Genomic DNA, 18,183 nt, shown 5'->3' with positions numbered 1-18,183 from the left:
ACAGACTGCATTTTGATTCACTGTACACAAATGGGGTACATCATTTCATTTCTATGGTTGTGCACGATGTAGATTCATACCATTCATGTAATTATACATGTACGTAGGGTCATGATGTTTGTCTCATTCCACCATCTTTCATACCCCCCTCCCTCTCATTTCCTTCTACATAATCTAAAGTTCCCCCATTCTTCTCTCACTCCCCACCCTCCACCCCTATTATATATCATTCTCCACTTATCAGGGAAAACATTCGGCCTTTGGTTTTTTGGGATTGACTTATTTCACTTAGCATGATATTCTCCAATTCCATCCATTTATTTGCAAATGCCATTATATCATCCTTCTTTATGGCTGAATAATATTCCATTGTGTGTATATACCACAGTTTTTTTATCCATTCATCTGTTGAAGGGCATCTAGGTTGGTTCCACAATCTAGCCTTCTTACTTTGATATGTTCTCCTTGTTGGAGAAAACATCATTCTTGATGCCAGTTTGCATTTGGGACACACTGCACAGACTGCTTGGGTAGGAAACGGTGTTCAGAACTGGGAGAGGAGAGTGCATGTCTGTGACAGCTCTTTGTCTTCTGCGGCAGTCTCTGACCTTGTGCTCTTGCTATGATATAGATTTTTAACTTTGTCCTTATATCTTTCCCAATAGGCAAGAAGCGAAATCCTGGCCTTAAAATTCCAAAAGAAGCATTTGAACAACCTCAGACCAGTTCCACGTAAGTTGGCACAGTTATCATCTTAACCCAAGCGCTTGGACTTAGCCTCCCAATGGGTTCACTTTGGGGATAGTGAACCAGGCCTTGACCTTGGATGTAGGTGTTAGAAAAGAAAAGCCCTTTTAGGGGGAAGACATTTCCTTACTGTTCTGAGACCTGAAGCCATCACATTCAGTCTACAATCAATGGGTAGCTCTGAATATCATGCTAAGTGAAGCCTCAAATGATTGGTTGCGTAAGAATTGTGTGGCACATGCATTTGGCGGCTGAAGTCCTATGTAAACCTAGAGAGGTCCCTAACGTAGACTGTCCTGCTTTCCCTGTGTAATTTGAATGAATAAACAAATCCCTGTGAGAGCCACTATTGTAAGACATGGGTTGAGACGGAGAGGTGGTATTTGGTGAGGACCCACATCCTGAAACCTAAATCCCGTCCCATATAAACAGAAGGCAAAGTGAGGTAAAGGAACACTTCTTTATTAGCTAAGGTTTTGGCCCAAATCCCTAGGTGAGCTCGAGTCCTGGTGGAGCAGGATGCCCTCTCTCTGAGCCTTGTTTCTTTGTCTCTCTGTGGAGTGGGAAGGACACATCTTGTCCAGCTGGAAGCACAATCACCTCCCTGGCATATTCAAGGCAGGAATAGACATTCCAAGGCAAAAAAAAAAAAAAAAAAAAAAAAAAAAAAAAAAACACAGCAGAGGCCCTGCAGAGACAGTTAAAGCACAGCGACTGCATCCCAGTGAAACCTTCAGGTTTTCAAACTCCTGTTTTCGAAGTGCCTCCCTCGGTCAAGTTTCGCCCTACACACCGTGATCCAGCCTCTCAGAAAGTGCGCCCCCTAGTGTTGGGATGCATTCATTAAAATGATCATGTCCTCCTCAGACTGCTGAGAAAACCAGTAGCCACATTGACGAAATTGTCACTGAAGAACCTCTGTGGACAGAGCAAAGTGAAGAGCTACTCTTCAGGACTCTGCATGGTGTCTTGAGGGGCTAAGCTCCAGTGACAATGGTCCTTTTGTGAGGATCTAGAGGAGGAAGTTTTCCCCATAACTACTGTCTAGATTTTTTGTTCATTTGGAATGGGGTTCCTCTGAGCAGCTGGCTTCTCCCCTGGGGACTTGTAAATTTTGTAATTACTCTTTCTCCCTCCTCTGACTCGTTTCTGAAGAGCTTAGAGTCAAATATGCCTCCTATCATGCCACCTGTATAGAACTTGGTGGGTTATCCTTTAAAAAATATTTGTTTTAAAGTTATTGTAGATACAGAGAAGGTTGCAAAGATGTATATGGGGAAGTCTCATGTAGCTTTGCCCCAACCTGCACCGAAATCTCCCCATGTTAACATCTTACACAACTATGCTGTCATGTCAAAATCAAGGAAGCCATATTGGTGCAAACCACAGAATATATTCAGTCCCACCAGCTATGCAAGCATTCAGTTATGTATGTGTGTGTGTGTGTGCATAGCTCTATATAGTTGACATGGGTAGACTTGTGATCCTGTTATCTTGGTCACTTTGGCTTGAGCTAACCACTGTCATATCAATATGCTTAACTACATGAACAGTGAAAGATTTGCATGTTACCCTCTAAAAGTCACGCTTCCCCTGGGACACTTTACCACTGAAGTACATCCTCAGTCCTTCTTATTTTATTTTGAGACAGGGTCTCACTAAGTCGCTGAGACTGGCCTTGAACTAGCTGTCCTCCCGCCTCAGCCTCTCAAGTCACAGGGATTACACCCGAGGCCCACTGTACCTGGCTTGAGACTTTATTTCATTCAGCTTAACTTCCTTAAGAGATTCATCCAAATTGCTGCATGTAGTGTATTGATAACCTGTTCCACTTTATTGCTGAATACTGTTCCATGGCACGGTTATACCATAGCTTATTTAACCCTTCAGGCTTTGAAGGAAATATGGATGGTTTCCAGTTTGTGCCTATTATGAACAAAGTCATTATGACATACCTTTATAAATCCTTGCATGAGAATAAGTCTTCATTTATCTGGGATATATGCCCAGGCTACAATTGCTGGTTTATATAGCAAGAGCAATTTCCATTTTGAAAGATTGCCTAACTATTTCCAGAGTGATTGTAACATATTATGTTCTCAACAATAATATGTGAATGATACACTTGCTCTGATACCTGCCAGAATTTGGTATTACCACTGTTTTTTATATCAGCTGTTCTGTGGGTAGTAATATATCACTATAGTTTTAATTTGAATTTCTCTAGTGGCTACTTATGTAGAATATGTTTTTTAGGTGTTTATTTTCCATCCACGTATTTTCTTTAGGAAAATGACTGGTATCTACCTTTTGCCCACTAACTAATAATGAGATTGCTTTTTATTGTTGACTATTGTCAATCCTTGTATATTCTAGACATGAGGATATGAAAATATTTTCTCCCAGTTTATAACTTGCCTTTTTTAATCCCTTTAGCAGGATCAAAGAACGAAAGGTTTTAATTTTGATGAAATCCAATTTATAAGACATTCCTCTTTATTGATCATGCTTTTGGCAACAAGCCTAAGAACCTTTACCTTGTCCCAGGTCCTGAAGATTTTCTTTGTTCTTGTGTAGACACTTGATAGTTTTACACCTTAGCCCCTCATCCATTTGTCGTTGGTTTTTGTAAAAGTTACGAGGGTGAGGTTGAGCTTTTTATTTTTGCCAATGGAGTTCCACTTGTTTCAGTGGAAATCCCTCCTCTGTTGAACTGCCTTTACTCCTTTGTCTAATATCAATTAGGCATGCCTGCTTTGATCTATTTCTGGATCTCTGTTCTGTTCCATTGATTTATGTGTCTGTTCTTCTGCCAGCGTCACACTGTCTTGATTACTGCAGCTATATACTAAGTCCTAACATGGGGAAAAGCCATTCTTGCTACTTTGTTCTTATTTTCAAAGTTATGTTGGCTCTTCAAAGGCCTTTCCTCTTTTCATATAAGTTTTAGTATAAGCTTGTCTTTATCCACAAAGGAACTTGCTGACATTTTATTAGGAACTGAGTTTAACCTACAGATCAGTTTAGGCGTAAATGACATTTTTATTACATGGAGACTTCCAATCCATGAACATTGGTTAATTTCTCCAAATATTTAGATTTTTGACAATTTCCTTCATCAGAATTTTGTAATGATCATCTTCATTAGGACTTGTTCAGATTTATATCTGAGTAACTTTCTTTGGAGCAATTGTAAGTGGCATTTAGTTTTTTATTTTGGTTCCCATTCTTCTGTGTTGATCTTATTTCCTATGACCTTGCTAAACTCATGTGTTAGTTGTAGAAGCTTTTTGTAGGTTCCTAGGATTTTCTATGTAGATAATCATGCCATCTGTGAAGAGAGAGTTTTATGTCCCCCTTTCTAGTCTCTATTTTTAAACTTTTATTTTTGTGCCTTATTGAAGTGGCAAGGATATCTAGTATTGTCAAGTACCATTGGTAAGAGTCTGCAACTAACCTTTGTTCCCTGTCATAGAGGAAAAACATTTATTTAGTCTTTTCTGCTTAAGCCTGGTGTTAACTGTAAAGTTCTCATTGATGCTGTTTATGAGGTTGAAGAAGTTCCTCTGTAGTCATGGTATGCTGAGAATGTTTATTATAACTGGGTGTTGAGTTTAGTTGGCTACTTTCTTTATATCAGTGGATGTGATTGTAAGGTTTTCCTCTTTGTGGTATTGATATGGGGATTACATTGATTAATTTTTAAATATTGAGCTATGGTGGTTGCATCCCAAAATAAATTCCAGTTGATTGTGGCACATATACATGCCACGTGTATGTGTGTGTGTGTGTGTGTGTGTGTGTGTGTGTGTGTATTTATACATTTGATTTGCTAAAATTTTGTTGAGGATTTTAACATTATGAGAGATGTTGGTCTGTGGTGATCTATTTATTGTTTCTTTTGTGCCTTATTTTCTGGTTTTATATTAAGATAAGACTGTATTAAGATAAGACTGACCCTCATAAAAATGGAGCTGGTAATAAATATTCCCTCTCTTATTTTTCCATGGATCTTGTGTAGAACTGGTGTTAATTCTGTGAATGCTAAAATTCTCCAGTGAAGCCAGATAGCCTGGATATTTTTCTGGAAATTTAAAATTTCTCAACTTCTTTAATAGACACAGGACTATTCAGATTATCTATTTCATCAGGGCTGACTTTTGGTAGAATATGGTTTTTGAGAAAGCAGTCCATTTCTTCTTAGCAGTCAGATCTGTGAGAGTAAGTCATGGTGTTTCCTGATTATTCTTTCAATGGCAGCAGGATCTGATGTGATATTCCATTTTTCTCCTGATATTGCTAATTTATGTCTTTCCTTGTCTTTGTCAGTTTTGCCTGAAGTTTATTGATTTTGTTGATGTTTTTGAAGAATCAGCTTTGTTTTCTTTTTTTCCTGTTTTTAATTTTATTGCTTTCTGCACTTATTTTTCATATTTTCTTTAATATATATTCTTCTATTAGACTGCGGATATAGCTGCACAGTAGAGAACTTGCTTGGCATGTGTGAACCCTGAGTTTGATCCCCAACACTGCAAAACAAAGCAAAATTATATATATATATATATATATATATATATATATATGTATTCTTACACCAATTGCTCAGCTTTCCTGCATTCTTTCCGTTTTGAGTTTTTATTCTTGCCCTTTTCTAATGCATGTTCATTTTATATGTTTTTTGAATTTTTGAAAGCCTTCCTTGACATAGCAAATGAATAAGAAACTAAGCAAGGGTAAATGTAGCTTCTATTTGATCTTTTTCTCACGTGGTAGAATGGATTTTGAATACCCTTTTCTGCTTCACTATGTGGGGCTAAGAGCATCAGTACAGTACGGTGGACTACACCACTTAGCTTATAGTCTTATTTTAATATCGAGGTTTACATTTGTACTTCTAAAGAAGTAACTTCCACATTTTGTTACTTTCTTTGGCGATTTCTTGAGATTGGCCTGGTGATTCTTACCATTCATTCTCTGTCTCCCCAGCTCGGGACAGGACTCCACTCTCTGCAGTCCAGTGTGTGTGGTCTGTCTGTTTGACTCTGAGTTGCCAATGCCAGTGTGTCTTTGACTTAGGTTTCTGAGCTGTTTGCTCACTTGATTGATAGTGACTAATCCTAAGTCAATTCTATGCTAGTCAGTATCATTGTATTTAACTCTCACAAGAGGATCAGGAGGCATTTTTTTTTTAAAGCCTCATTTGACAAACGAAACAACAGAACTGTGTAAGGGTCAGGTGCTTCGTTTAGAATTGTTCAGCTAGCTTCATGGGTAAGAGTTCAGGCTCTGCAGTCAGAATGCCTGGGATTGTTCAGTACTTAACTGCACTAAGTTTTAATTTCCCTTTCTAAAAAATAGGAATAAACAATGATATGGTGGTTATGAGGATCAGATGTCATAATCCACACTAATGTCTTGCCGATCGCCTGGTCCATTATAGTTGCTCAGTGGAAGGTAACTAAGTTGTTTGTTGTTATGGTACAACTTCTAAGTGGAAGAGCTGGCATATAAACTCAGGGAACTCTGACTCTCAATTTTATGTGCACCTTAGTCTGGGTAAAACTCTGGCTAACAGTTTGTGGCTGGTGAGTTAGGATCCTTTATTTCAGTATTTGAGAAGTTATGATAGAGCTTGAATTCTAATGTCATCATCTCTTTGAAAGACCTTACATTAATCTCTTTCAGTGCCAATTCTTTTCTTTTTATGAATTGGTGCATTGTAGTTGTACACAATGGTGGGATTTGTTGTTACATATCTGTACACAATATCAATGCCATTTCTTTACATTGAAACAGAGATAAAAATGTTCCTTAGAGTTGTAAAAATTTTTTTTTTTTTTGGGTGCTGGGGATCGAACCCATGGCCTTGTGCTTGCAAGGCAAGCACTCTACCAAGTGAGCTATCTCCCCAGCCCCAGAGTTGTAAAAATTGAAGAAGATATTTTATGCAAATGGTTTAGTACAGTGTCTGGGTCAAGTCTGGGTTAAATAAATGAGTAATCATTGTAACAGTAACCAGTGAACTGATTACGCCTATAGAATTATAAACAAATAATTATTATAATAAACCAAAATTGGTTGTTCATGTTAAAAGCTAATACTGGATGACCTTTGGAATACCTTTGGTCTTCTAGGGAAAGAATTTTGTAAAAGAAGCTTGATTCTTCACCCAGAAGATTAAAATATGGAATAACTGACAGAGAACATCCAGCTGCACTTTACGCCTACAAAATCTTAATGCCCCAGGCAAACTAATATACCCAGCCCTGGACAGAAAGAACACAGTGTCAACTAATCCAACCTGAGATGTCAGTCTTGGCCCCACAGCTTGATGCTTTTGGCAGACTTGATGAACCCAAAGGCCTGAGGCTTGGGTGGATTAATCATTTTCATTAGAAGAGGCCTGGGTATTGGGAGCAGATTCCTTGATTCAATCAGACTGAAATAAATGTTGTTTCTTCTTGTACAACAATTGTAGAAAAACGTGGTGAAATGTTGGATATGCTCGTGCTCTTGAATGAAAGAAAGGGTCTGAAGCTTACTGTAGCTCTCTAACTGCACACATGTGGCTTCTATTTATTGGCTGTTTACTGTATGCCAAGCATTCTGCTAAAGCATTTGACTTGGAACATTCCCTGTAATACCCAGTCCTACTCCACCAGGTAGGCACACTAATATCTCCATGTTAAAGGAGACCTGGAGGCTCAAAGAGACAAAGTAATTTAAACCCTAATGTATTTTATTTCAAATCTCATATGTTCACGTTCCTACACTGTTTTCCCGGACTGGTGAACCTTTACCTTCTTCCTAAGGAGAAAAACTCTCCAGTTGCATATAATTTGCAAAGAACATATTTGACTAAATATCTCATGTGTCTTCTTTTCCCCTCTCTCTCTCTCTCTCAGGCCACCTCGAGATTTAGACTCTAAGGCTTGCATTTCTATTGGAAATCAGGTAAGAAAAGTCGTGCCTACCAGCTGACACCTTAATCATTTTAAGTATATATTTTCTGGATGACCACTGAAAAATGTATTGTCTATAACATGCTGATAGGGCTGAGGTCAAAAATATTGGACATTAAAGGGAAATGGCTTGGTTGCCTTTCTCTCTTTTGGATTGTGAATTGAAATCAGGTATTGATGAGGGTATTTGAAGAGTCCAGATGAGCCTCTTGAGAGGGCTGTTCTCAAAATGGCATAGATCTAGTTGCCGTCAGACAGTAGGAGAGTATAAAGATAATTAAGGGGGCGTGGCTAAAGAGCTGCAGTGTAGACAGCTTCCACGGAGCCCCTGGAAGACTGAGTTGGGTGGAATGGGGTGTCTGAGTTTCCTGCAACGAAACTCAGGGCTTCCTGAGCTTTTCCTGGTGCTTTTTGTGGCTTCTGGCTTTCAGTGGCTGTTTTGACCAGCTAGAAAAATGTGTGGCCCAGCAATAACCCCTTTGACCCTGAGAAAAACCAGGCGGAGGAGGAGAGCAGAGTCGGTGTCTGGGTTTCTTTGTCAGTTTCCTATTTTTCTCTCTGGCAGAACTTTGAGGTGAAAGCTGATGACCTGGAGCCTATAATGGAACTGGGACGAGGTGCGTACGGGGTGGTGGAGAAGATGCGGCACGTGCCCAGCGGGCAGATCATGGCGGTGAAGGTAGAGTTGATGTTCCCCGAACGCTTTGTATCTGCAGTGTATACGTTTGTCCATCTCAGCTATAAACCAGCCCTTTTTCAAAGAAGCAAGAGGGTCTTCAACGGGGTGAAAAAGAAAAGATTATTTGTAGGGAATAGTATTTTTCTCTAAATGTGTGGAAAGTGCTTCTTTGGTATGTATTGCATATACTTTTATTTTTTTAACTAAGCCCCCCCCCACCACCATTTTTAATTTTTCACACAATGATGATGTCATCGTCCTACCTAAAGAAATGAACAAATGCTTTCTTAGCCTTCGCCAACCCTGGATCCGAACTAAACTTTCTCGGATTATCTCGAAATGCTGTTATTGTTCTGTTTTTTTTTTTTTTTTTTTAAATTTTATTTTTTTTCCTCCAATCAGCAGCCACAGCAAGTTTACCTATTACACTTGGTTGCTATGATGCACGAATCTCTTTTATGCTATTTTGTATTACTTTTGAAGAATTGCCCCTGAAAATCAAGAAACTGTCATTGAGAGATAAAACATCTGTGGAAAAAGGAGTAAATTTGCCTTGTTGTTGAGCTATGGATAGAAATCTGGAATCAGTTGATATTTCTGGAGTAGATGCAGGAAGGATCTTAGGGACTCACCTTTTCCGGAGAGTTAATAACCAGGCCCATGTGAGGAATGGCAGGAGACTTGGAACCCTTTGTCGTTAGAGGGTGAGGACACCACATGAAGACCTAGGGATAGGCTATCTTTGCAGTCAGTTAAAGACACATTTCTGGAAGGCAATATTTGCATGTGTGACAAGTTTGTCTTCTTTCAGAAGCACTGGGTTGAACTAAGTGGCTTCCTTCTGTTTGATTCCTCCTATTCCTATAGCGGTACCAATTCTCTTATGGTTGCTCTTTATTCCAAATATACTTGGTCCTCCATATGTGTGGGTGTCACATCTGTGGATTCAACCAATCATGGATCAAAAATATTTGAAAAAATCACTCTGAACATGAACAGGCTTTTCCCTCATTGTAACAGCGTAACAATTGTTTATATACATTTATTCTGTATGAAATGTTAAAAGCAATCTGGAGATGATAAAGGTATATTAGAAGATATGTATAGGTCATATACAAAACCCACATCGTTTTATATAAGACCCTTGGCATCTTTGGACTTTGGTAATACAAGGGGATAGGGTCTTGGAACAAACTCCCCACAGACACAGAGGGCTGACTTTTGCTACTGTACTCCTTCGTGTTCCCAAAGAGGGACTTTCAGCTTTTGTGACCCCTTAGGATCACAAATGAGCAGTCAAGTAATTAACACCCCAGCATTTGGACACTAGTACTAGGAACCAGATTGTTTTTACACCTTAGAAATACTGTTCCAATCATCTTCCTACTCTCTGATATTTTCATTGAGTTTGCCTCTTACTTGAGCCTATTCAAGAAATCAAAAGACATACAATTCTTCTTCTTTTTCATTTATTACCCGTAGCCGATCACTCAGGGTTGGTATGTGCTAGCAGTGGTGAGCTTCTGCTGATTTCAGGATGGGGCTCCTCAGGTCCCTGCCCTACTAACTGACTCAGCTCAGAGCAGTAACCAGAAGTTTTCCATGCATTCCCATTCAGCGGATCCGGGCCACTGTAAATAGCCAGGAGCAGAAAAGGCTGCTGATGGATTTGGACGTTTCCATGAGGACTGTGGACTGTCCATTTACCGTCACCTTTTACGGAGCACTCTTCCGGGAGGTAGGTGGTCCTTTGATTCAAAGCCCAAGAAGAATGATAACTTAAGTTTCTCCACTTGCCCCCGTGCTAAAGCTGCCCGTTCGGAGTTGATCTTGCTCGTTTGCAAATTCTTTTGAGATCTTGAAGGGACACTATACCTTTCCTGTAAAATCTCAAGTGGGAAGTAGTTCTTCAGGACAGGTGGGTGTTGACCATTTCTTCTTTCCCCCTTCCACCCTCCTTCACAATCCTCTAATGGATCCATCTCCAGGGTGACGTGTGGATCTGCATGGAACTCATGGACACGTCGCTAGATAAGTTCTACAAACAAGTTATTGATAAAGGCCAAACAATTCCAGAGGACATCTTAGGGAAGATAGCAGTTTCTGTGAGTACATCACAACCCCTGTCTCCAGGAGAGCATGAGAAGTCTAGGCCTTGGGTGCCTTTGTGTCCCCAGTATAAGGAACCACAACCTCTACCATAACCATCACCCAACACCTCTGCTGAATGCATGAGTAGGTGGGTGGGTGGATAAATAAGAGCTTTCTGTTCTGAGTGTGATGTCACCACTGCTTTGGTTTAGCAAATTCTACGCTGAATACTCTACGCAGTGCATTCATCTATTATGACTGCATTCCCAGTGTCTATATTCTGATAATCTATTGTTTATTTCAGTTTTAATTTGTGGATTTTAAATATTTTCTTAAAGCTAATAGGCATAAAAAGAAGCAGAAGCAAAAGAGATAGAAAAGATAACTACCTTAATGGAGGTAGAGATTCAGGAGAGAAAAGAAGATGCTTGAGGCCAAACAGAAAAAAAGATAGATGAGTGAGACATCTCTGCTGTAAGATAACAGCCCTCTCTGGTGGGTGGAGCTGAGTTCGTGTAACCTGCTATGAATTTTCTCAGATAGGACCACCACTATTTGAGGAAATACCCTCACCCTGTGACCTTAAGCCAAGGATAATAAACCTGAATATACTTAACATTCAGTTTCTTTGCAGTGATGGTATAAATAATTCTACTTCCATGTTTCTCTTACAGATTGTAAAAGCCTTAGAACATTTACACAGTAAGCTCTCTGTCATTCATCGAGGTAAGCATCCATAGAGCTCCCTTGGCTATTCCTTTTAATAAGTTCATTCCTCTTATCTACAGTCTCCCTCTTCACTCCCCTTGCCCTGCTGTGAAGATGGAAGTGGAATTGAGCCAGGCGATTGATTGGGTTGCAGAACAGACCACAGGAGTAGCTGTGTTAGCTTTCTGTGACTGTAACAAAACACCTGATATAATAAACTTAAAGACAGGAAAGGTTTATTTTAGTGCACAGTTTTGGAGTGTTTAGTCCATGGTCAGTTGGCCCCATTACTTTTGGCCTGCGGCAAGGCAACATATCATGGTATAAGTGCATGGCAGAAGAAGCCCATTCATTTTGTGTCTGGGGAAAGCAAGGAAGAGACCAAGGTCCCATGTCCCCTTTAAGAGTACACTCGCAGTGGCTTAAAACTTCCCCGTAGGTCCCACTTCTTAAAGTTTCTACCACCTCCCAGTAGCACGAAGCTGAAGACAGCCTTCAACACTCTGGGGGGACACTCAAGGTCCAAACTACAGCAGTACATTTTCTTTATCTTGGTTGAGGGAATAAGAAGAAGACCTGGGCTTTCTATGACAACTAAATTGAATGCCAAATACCTGTTACCTAGAAAAACTAAAGAATCATGGAGAATTTTAGAGATGATAAAGATTCATCTTATACTGACCATCATGCAGGAAGCTTGTTCCAAAACAAGATGAACAAATAAATGTAATAGAACCTACATTTTTAACAAGATCCCCAGGGGATTCTTGAGCACACTAAAGTCTGGAAACCACAGGAATAAAACTGAGCCCTTTCAAGCTGCAGGAGGCAGGAGAAAATGATTTGATTTTTTTTCTTTTCTCCCTCTTCCCCTTCCTTTCTCTTGGGCTATTATCTCTTCATTCATTCATTCATCCACAATATACCCACTCCTCTACCAGTCACTCATCCATCCACTTAGCTCTTATAGTCACCTTTAAAGCATTATTTAAATACAGCACTGTAATAGATTCCCTGGAGTATCTGTGAATATATATTCTTGTTAAAATTGGACCTAGAGATTACCAATAAGAAAATAGGATAAATGTACAAAAAATAAAAGAGCTTTGAAAAAGAAAATCGTCTTGGAAATAGAAAAATACCAAATATGGAAGTAGTTTACGCCGAGTGTAAAATGAGTCATTGATTATTACTGGGAGTTCATAATCAGGAAGAAATTCTTGGAAGAGGTGCACTAAACCAGGTCTTTGAGAAAGTGAATGGAAAGTATTGATAGCTAATAGGGCTTTGTGGTTTGGGTCATTCTTAAACCATGAGCCTGGGAGGAGCAATGTGCCTATTATTATTATTATTATTAAATTGATAATAATAAAAATTGGAAAAAAATAGGAGGTTGGAAGACCAGGAGGAGAAATTGGGATGGAATATAGGTAGGAAAAAGAATGTGGATTAGTCATAAATATGAAACTGATTTTTAATAGTTTACTTCCAAATTATGAGATATTTAATTCTTCTTAGAGGGTATAATGATTTAAAAAAATAACAAAATGAAATTCATCAGCCAGTTTAAGAAAAAAATTATAAACGATAATTTTTAAAGCTTTTAGAATAATGTTTTTCTTCTTGTTCTATGCCCAACTGTGAAAAGTGTCACAAATAGGAAAAATAGCTAATTGCTATTTCCATTAGCCAGGGATAACAGTGGTCATCTATTGGGGTATGTGAGTGGGTGGGTTACATTTTTCTAGTCTGAAGGGTTCATTTAAATCTGTTCAGTAATACCCCTCTGTGACCTGCCCTGTGGTCTGGCACGCCTGGACTTATTTTTAATTTTAATTTTTATTTTTCTTGGTACTGGGAATTGAACCGAGGGACATTTAACCACACGGCCACATCCTTGGCCCTTTTTTATTTTCCGTTTTTTGAGACAGCATCTCAGTAAGTAGCATAGGGCCTCACTAAGCTGCTGAGGCTGGCCTTGAACTTGTAACTCTCCTGTCTTATAACCTGTTACACACCTGTGACCTCTGACCTACCTCTTGTAGAAGTTTCAATCAAAACTGGTTGCTTTGACCAGGTTTGGCATATCGTTGCATCACACTGTGCCTTGTCATTCCTTGATCTCTTACTCCAAAATTAAATATGCAGTAGGTCATTATGAATTGAGCTTTTGATTTGGTAATAATTTTTAAGTGTTTACCATATATGGGGAAATGAAGACGATAAATAAATGGAGGAAAGCAGTTCTTTCTACCTGGGGAGTCACCAACCTGCAGGACACAGATAAAAACATGCAGAAGAAGAATCAAATTGAAAGCCACAAGCAGTCTGTAACCATGAGTCAGGGACGATGGTGGCTTTTGTGTGGGTAACTCGAGGAATGGAAGGTGAAGGACTAATGGTGATTTCAGGCCCTCTGGTGGCAGAGATGTGGATCTTCCAAGCAAGCTGGGATGACGGTGTGCTGGTTGTGCTTGCTTTCAGACGTCAAGCCTTCTAACGTGCTGATTAATGCCCTGGGCCAAGTGAAGATGTGTGACTTCGGCATCAGCGGCTACCTGGTGGACTCTGTTGCTAAAACAATCGATGCGGGTTGCAAACCATACATGGCTGTAAGTATGGCGGCTGGGGTGGCTTCTGAGAGTACAGCCGCCTGCAAAACCAGGCTGGGGCGTAGGGGATAGATGGCTGCAGAGGGAGAGTTGGAATGTGCCTAAGGCTCAAGAAGTAGTTGGCATCATTTTATTTTCTTAACTATTTCCTCTCTGAACTCCTCAGTCACTTGCTTCATATATTGTCTTCATTCTTGTTGGCTCCTAGAGCAAAATACCACAAACTGGATAGCAGCCATCAAACAGAGAGGTACTTCTCAGACTTTACGACACCAAGTCCAAGGTCAGGGTGCTGGCAGATGTGGTCTCTGGTGAGGGCTTGCTTTTCTGAGTCAGAGATGGCGCCTTCTGACTGTGTCCTCACGTGGTTGTCAACCTGATCACCTCTTATTAGCATCACACAGGTGATTGGGTTTCAGTGTGTGGATTTTGGGGGGACACAAACATTCAGACCATAGCATATATATTACTTTTAAAAGCCAGGTACAAAGGATGTATTATTTGAAAACACGTGTAAGGAATACACGCAGACTGTACCGTTTTCTACATGAGTTGCAGGTGAGTGTCACCTTGTTTGCTGAGGATAGATTAGTAAGCAGAATTTAAGTTACTCGAAAAGCTGGGTTAGTCATGAGAGAGCCTCACAGCTCTGAAGATTCATCACCATTAGCAGAGACATTGGGACTCCATTTATGAAATTGTGTTTGGAATTGAAAAGCTCCTGTCCATGTTTAGCTAAAGGTTGCCCAGGTCTACTAACACTGGACAGTCGCCTCTTAGCTCTTGTGGATTCTTTTTGATCGGTTCTAGACTGTTGGCATTTTTAGCAAGGATACTTTTAGATGGGCGGAGTAGCTTTACAGTGCATTGCCTGTTTCTTAAGGCAAAATTAAAATTTATGGTGAAGGTACTTTGATCCATTACTGTCTCAAAGAAAAGACTAGCAGCAGAAGAAAAACCCAGTGGAGACGTTGCTATTCACTGTAGTGATGGAGTCTTTTAAAAGGGCCTGGGAGTCACGTTAAAGCTTAAAACGACTCACTTGGCAGCTGCTGCTGTCCCCACTCTGAGTCTTAGTCTGCAAATATTGTCTCCGTGGTCTTTCCAGTTTCTCAGTTGTCTGTCTCTTTTGCAGCCTGAAAGAATAAACCCGGAGCTCAACCAGAAGGGATACAGCGTGAAGTCTGACATTTGGAGTCTGGGTATCACCATGGTAGCGTATGACAATCATCCTGGGCTGCAGAGGTTCTGAGCATGCCTCTGGAATGGGGTGGGCTTTGGGACTGAGAAGCAAAAGCCCTGCCTGCTGTTCGTGGGCATCCCTTTTTGACTGATGTGGCAGGTGGTTTTTGAGTGACAATTATTTGCAGTTTGGTGTACTATGAACACTTCATTGGGATTGGGCAAACAATTTTTCTCTTTGTTCTGCCTCTTCCTAGTTTATTGCCCTTGAGTAACTGATAGTCACATGGACTGTCTTTCCTCATCTGTGAAGCAAGAGGGTCTGACTAGAATTCTTGTAATTTAAACCAAATGATTCTAGTCAAGGCAAGATGCTTACACTGCACAGAGTGCTAATGTGTGTGGACCCTGCTTGGGCTGTTCCCCAGCTCACGGGCTGCAGGAGTCTTGGCTGTTGAGGTCATGAGTGTCCTAAAGACATGTTAACAAACAGTAAAATGTGCCTAGACACGGCCCTGCAGTTGCACGATCAGTGTCTTATTAATAACTGGTGATCATAAATTTTCAGTGTTATCACCAAGGCCTGGAATTATCCACTGTGGTCCTGGCTCTTTCCCAGGCACAGCAGCTGATTAAATCCTGTAAGTTATTTTATGTCTCTGCCCAGAAATCACGTGGTCCGGTAACAGCAAGGTGGCCTTTACCCAAGTCCAAAAAAAGATCTGTCGCTTGGTGATAGGTTACTTTTATTTCCCATTTCACCAAGGAACCTGCAGGTGGCAGCAGAGTTACAGTTCTGTTCTAGACTCAGGGTAAGAATTCCTTTTCCGATCAAATCTTTGAAAACCTGGTTGCGTTACATCCTTGTTTTAGTCAGCTTTTTGGTCACTGTGACCCAAGACATGACCAGAACAACACACAGGAGGGAAAGTTTATTCGTGGCACTCAGTGTCAGACGTCTCAGTCCATAGGCCCATCCCATACCTGTGAGCCCAGGGTGAGGCACAACATCATGGAGGAAGGGCATGGAGGAGGAAGGTAGCTCAGGGACATGGCGATCGGGAATCGGGGAGAGCTCCACTCACCAGGGATGAAGCATAAACCCCAGTGACCCACCTCCTCCAGCCACACCTCACCTGCCTACAGGGACCACCCAATTAATCCATATGAGTGGATTGCTTAGGTCCCAACTTTCATAATCTAATCTTTTCACCTTTGAATGTTCTCGCATTGTCTAACGTGACCTTTTGGGGAATACCTCCTATCTAAACCGTAATAATCCTAAAGTTTAATATTGTTGGTTTATAATTTTTGTTAAGTATCCCAGTGGATTTTGTTGAAGGACCAGTTTTAGATAATATTTAAAAACCCGTAGCTACCTTTAAGAATGTGGGGGAAGTTACCAGAAAACAGATTACTGATTTGTTTTTATCCCCAAATTCTACACGAACTTCACCCTTGTATTCCCCTCTAGTTCTCCTGGAGGTAACACAGCGGATTCCAGAGGCATCTCTATTCACATTGTTTCCTCTCCCTTGCAGATCGAGCTGGCCATCCTCCGGTTTCCTTACGATTCCTGGGGGACTCCTTTTCAGCAGCTCAAACAGGTGGTGGAGGAACCGTCGCCACAGCTCCCTGCAGACAAGTTCTCTGCAGAGTTCGTTGACTTTACCTCACAGTGGTAAGACAGCCCCGGCTCCCGCTCACCGCTGCTCAGGAAGGTGGTGCGTTCTCATGAGTTCCCTCCATCGGGTCCGGTCCATCCTGCATATGTTCATTCCCGAAGCATCTATGGAGTCTGCCCTCCGTGCTTGAGAATAAGAGGAGCGCATCATGATCCTTGCCCTCCCTGAGCTCCAAGTCAAGTTGGGGAGTCTCATAAATCAACTGTTACTGTACAGTGTTACAATGTGGCATGTCCAGGGATGGAGATATGCTTAGGGTATTTGGGGAAGTCAGAGGAAAGGCATCAGGACAGAGTTTTCTAGAGGAGATAAATCCTGAACTGAGACCATGGGACGTATTTTCCAGGCAGAAGGGAAGTAGGAGAGGGAAGGAATTCTAAACAGAAGGAATATCACACAGGGTGTCCGAAAGCGAGGAACTCCTTCATGGGAGCTGTAAGCCATTTGACCTTGATTAGAGTCTAAAGAGAAAGGCGGTAGAGCTGCTGGAAGCCCAGTCGTGGGGAACAGATGCAAAGAACCACTTGGATGAGGCCAGGGTGGTTCAAGAGTGTCGCTGAGCTACCTCGAAGTGTGCGGAATCTTGGCTCCGTCAGAATGCTTGCTAACTGAGGATGTACTTAGCCGGGAGGGTGCAGTAGACAGCGCTGGGGATCTGGGGATAGAACCTAAGAAAGGTGGATTCAAAGAAGGTTGTATTAGAAAGAGGGAAGGGCCATATTAGGGTGGTAAAGTTTTGTTTTCATGGGAAGTGCCAGGTGCAATCAAGGCGAGTAAGAATGGAGATAGCATTCTCCAGACCGTCTAGTGATTCCTATCTGCAGTCTGGCCATAATGCCCAAGGTCAGTTGATAATGGCGCCTACAAAAGAGGATGCACAGAGGATACGAAGTGTCAAGCACAAAACCGGAACCAAGTTGGTGTATCTGGGCAACCTGTGAAAGCAACTGAGAATCGGGAGGGAAGGGAGGGTCAGAGCTGGCGCAGCCCAGCTGGGCCTCTTGGAGGGAGCAGCTGTGACCACTCACTGCCGTGGAGGGGCCTGGAGCTGGGAAGACTCTGGGGGCGGGGAGCACAGAGAAGCTGAAGCAACACCTTCCTCATGACATTATTCCTCGACCTTCTCACTCTTGGGAAGGAGTGTTCTGCATCCAGCTTTTATTGGGAAACATGATGACACAAAGTGAGACTCATTTGCTTGTGAAACTAAGGCCTCTTGGACTTTTGTTGGTCCCAGACCTCTCTCACCCTGGGTATTTTCCCTAATGATTTATGAGGCTGGCCCATGGTGGCTTGGTTTTGGTTTTGATTTTGGCTGAATGGCCTGAGAGGGGCGGGAGCTCTTGGATAATGATGTTGGGTGTCTCTAAAATAAACATCCTCTGGGCTCGTGAGGTATCTCCCCTGTCTGCCTTCCTCAAGTGAGTGTGCTGGATGTGGCGATATGTCTGCCAGGTTGAAATGGGGTCATGATTTGCCTTCTGGATTCAAGAACTGGGTTTTTGTTGTTGTTTTGT

The 18,183-nt window shown here is 41.3% G+C and overlaps 1 protein-coding gene across 7 annotated transcripts in view; it reads left to right on the top strand.

The window, feature by feature from the left end:
* The window catches only part of MAP2K6 (mitogen-activated protein kinase kinase 6), a 109,386-nt gene that overhangs the window by 70,238 nt on the left and 20,965 nt on the right, over window positions 1–18,183 (top strand). For 6 of the 7 annotated variants that reach the window (XM_079130250.1, XM_079130249.1, XM_079130254.1 and 3 more), the window contains 9 exons: window positions 666–732; window positions 7,653–7,701; window positions 8,275–8,388; window positions 10,007–10,126; window positions 10,377–10,493; window positions 11,154–11,205; window positions 13,672–13,799; window positions 14,935–15,012; window positions 16,523–16,662. In XM_079130250.1, the coding sequence (XP_078986376.1) occupies window positions 666–732; window positions 7,653–7,701; window positions 8,275–8,388; window positions 10,007–10,126; window positions 10,377–10,493; window positions 11,154–11,205; window positions 13,672–13,799; window positions 14,935–15,012; window positions 16,523–16,662 (865 nt within the window). The remainder of the gene's footprint in view (window positions 1–665; window positions 733–7,652; window positions 7,702–8,274; window positions 8,389–10,006; window positions 10,127–10,376; window positions 10,494–11,153; window positions 11,206–13,671; window positions 13,800–14,934; window positions 15,013–16,522; window positions 16,663–18,183) is intronic. The other variant, XM_079130255.1, reaches the window with a different exon arrangement.

The sequence above is a fragment of the Sciurus vulgaris genome, assembly GCF_902686455.1.
Source record: "Sciurus vulgaris genome assembly, chromosome: 3".
In the NCBI taxonomy this organism is placed as follows: Eukaryota; Metazoa; Chordata; class Mammalia; order Rodentia; family Sciuridae; genus Sciurus; species Sciurus vulgaris.
The sequence above is the reverse complement of the archived record's forward strand: the minus strand, read 5'-3'. Positions and strand labels throughout refer to the sequence as shown.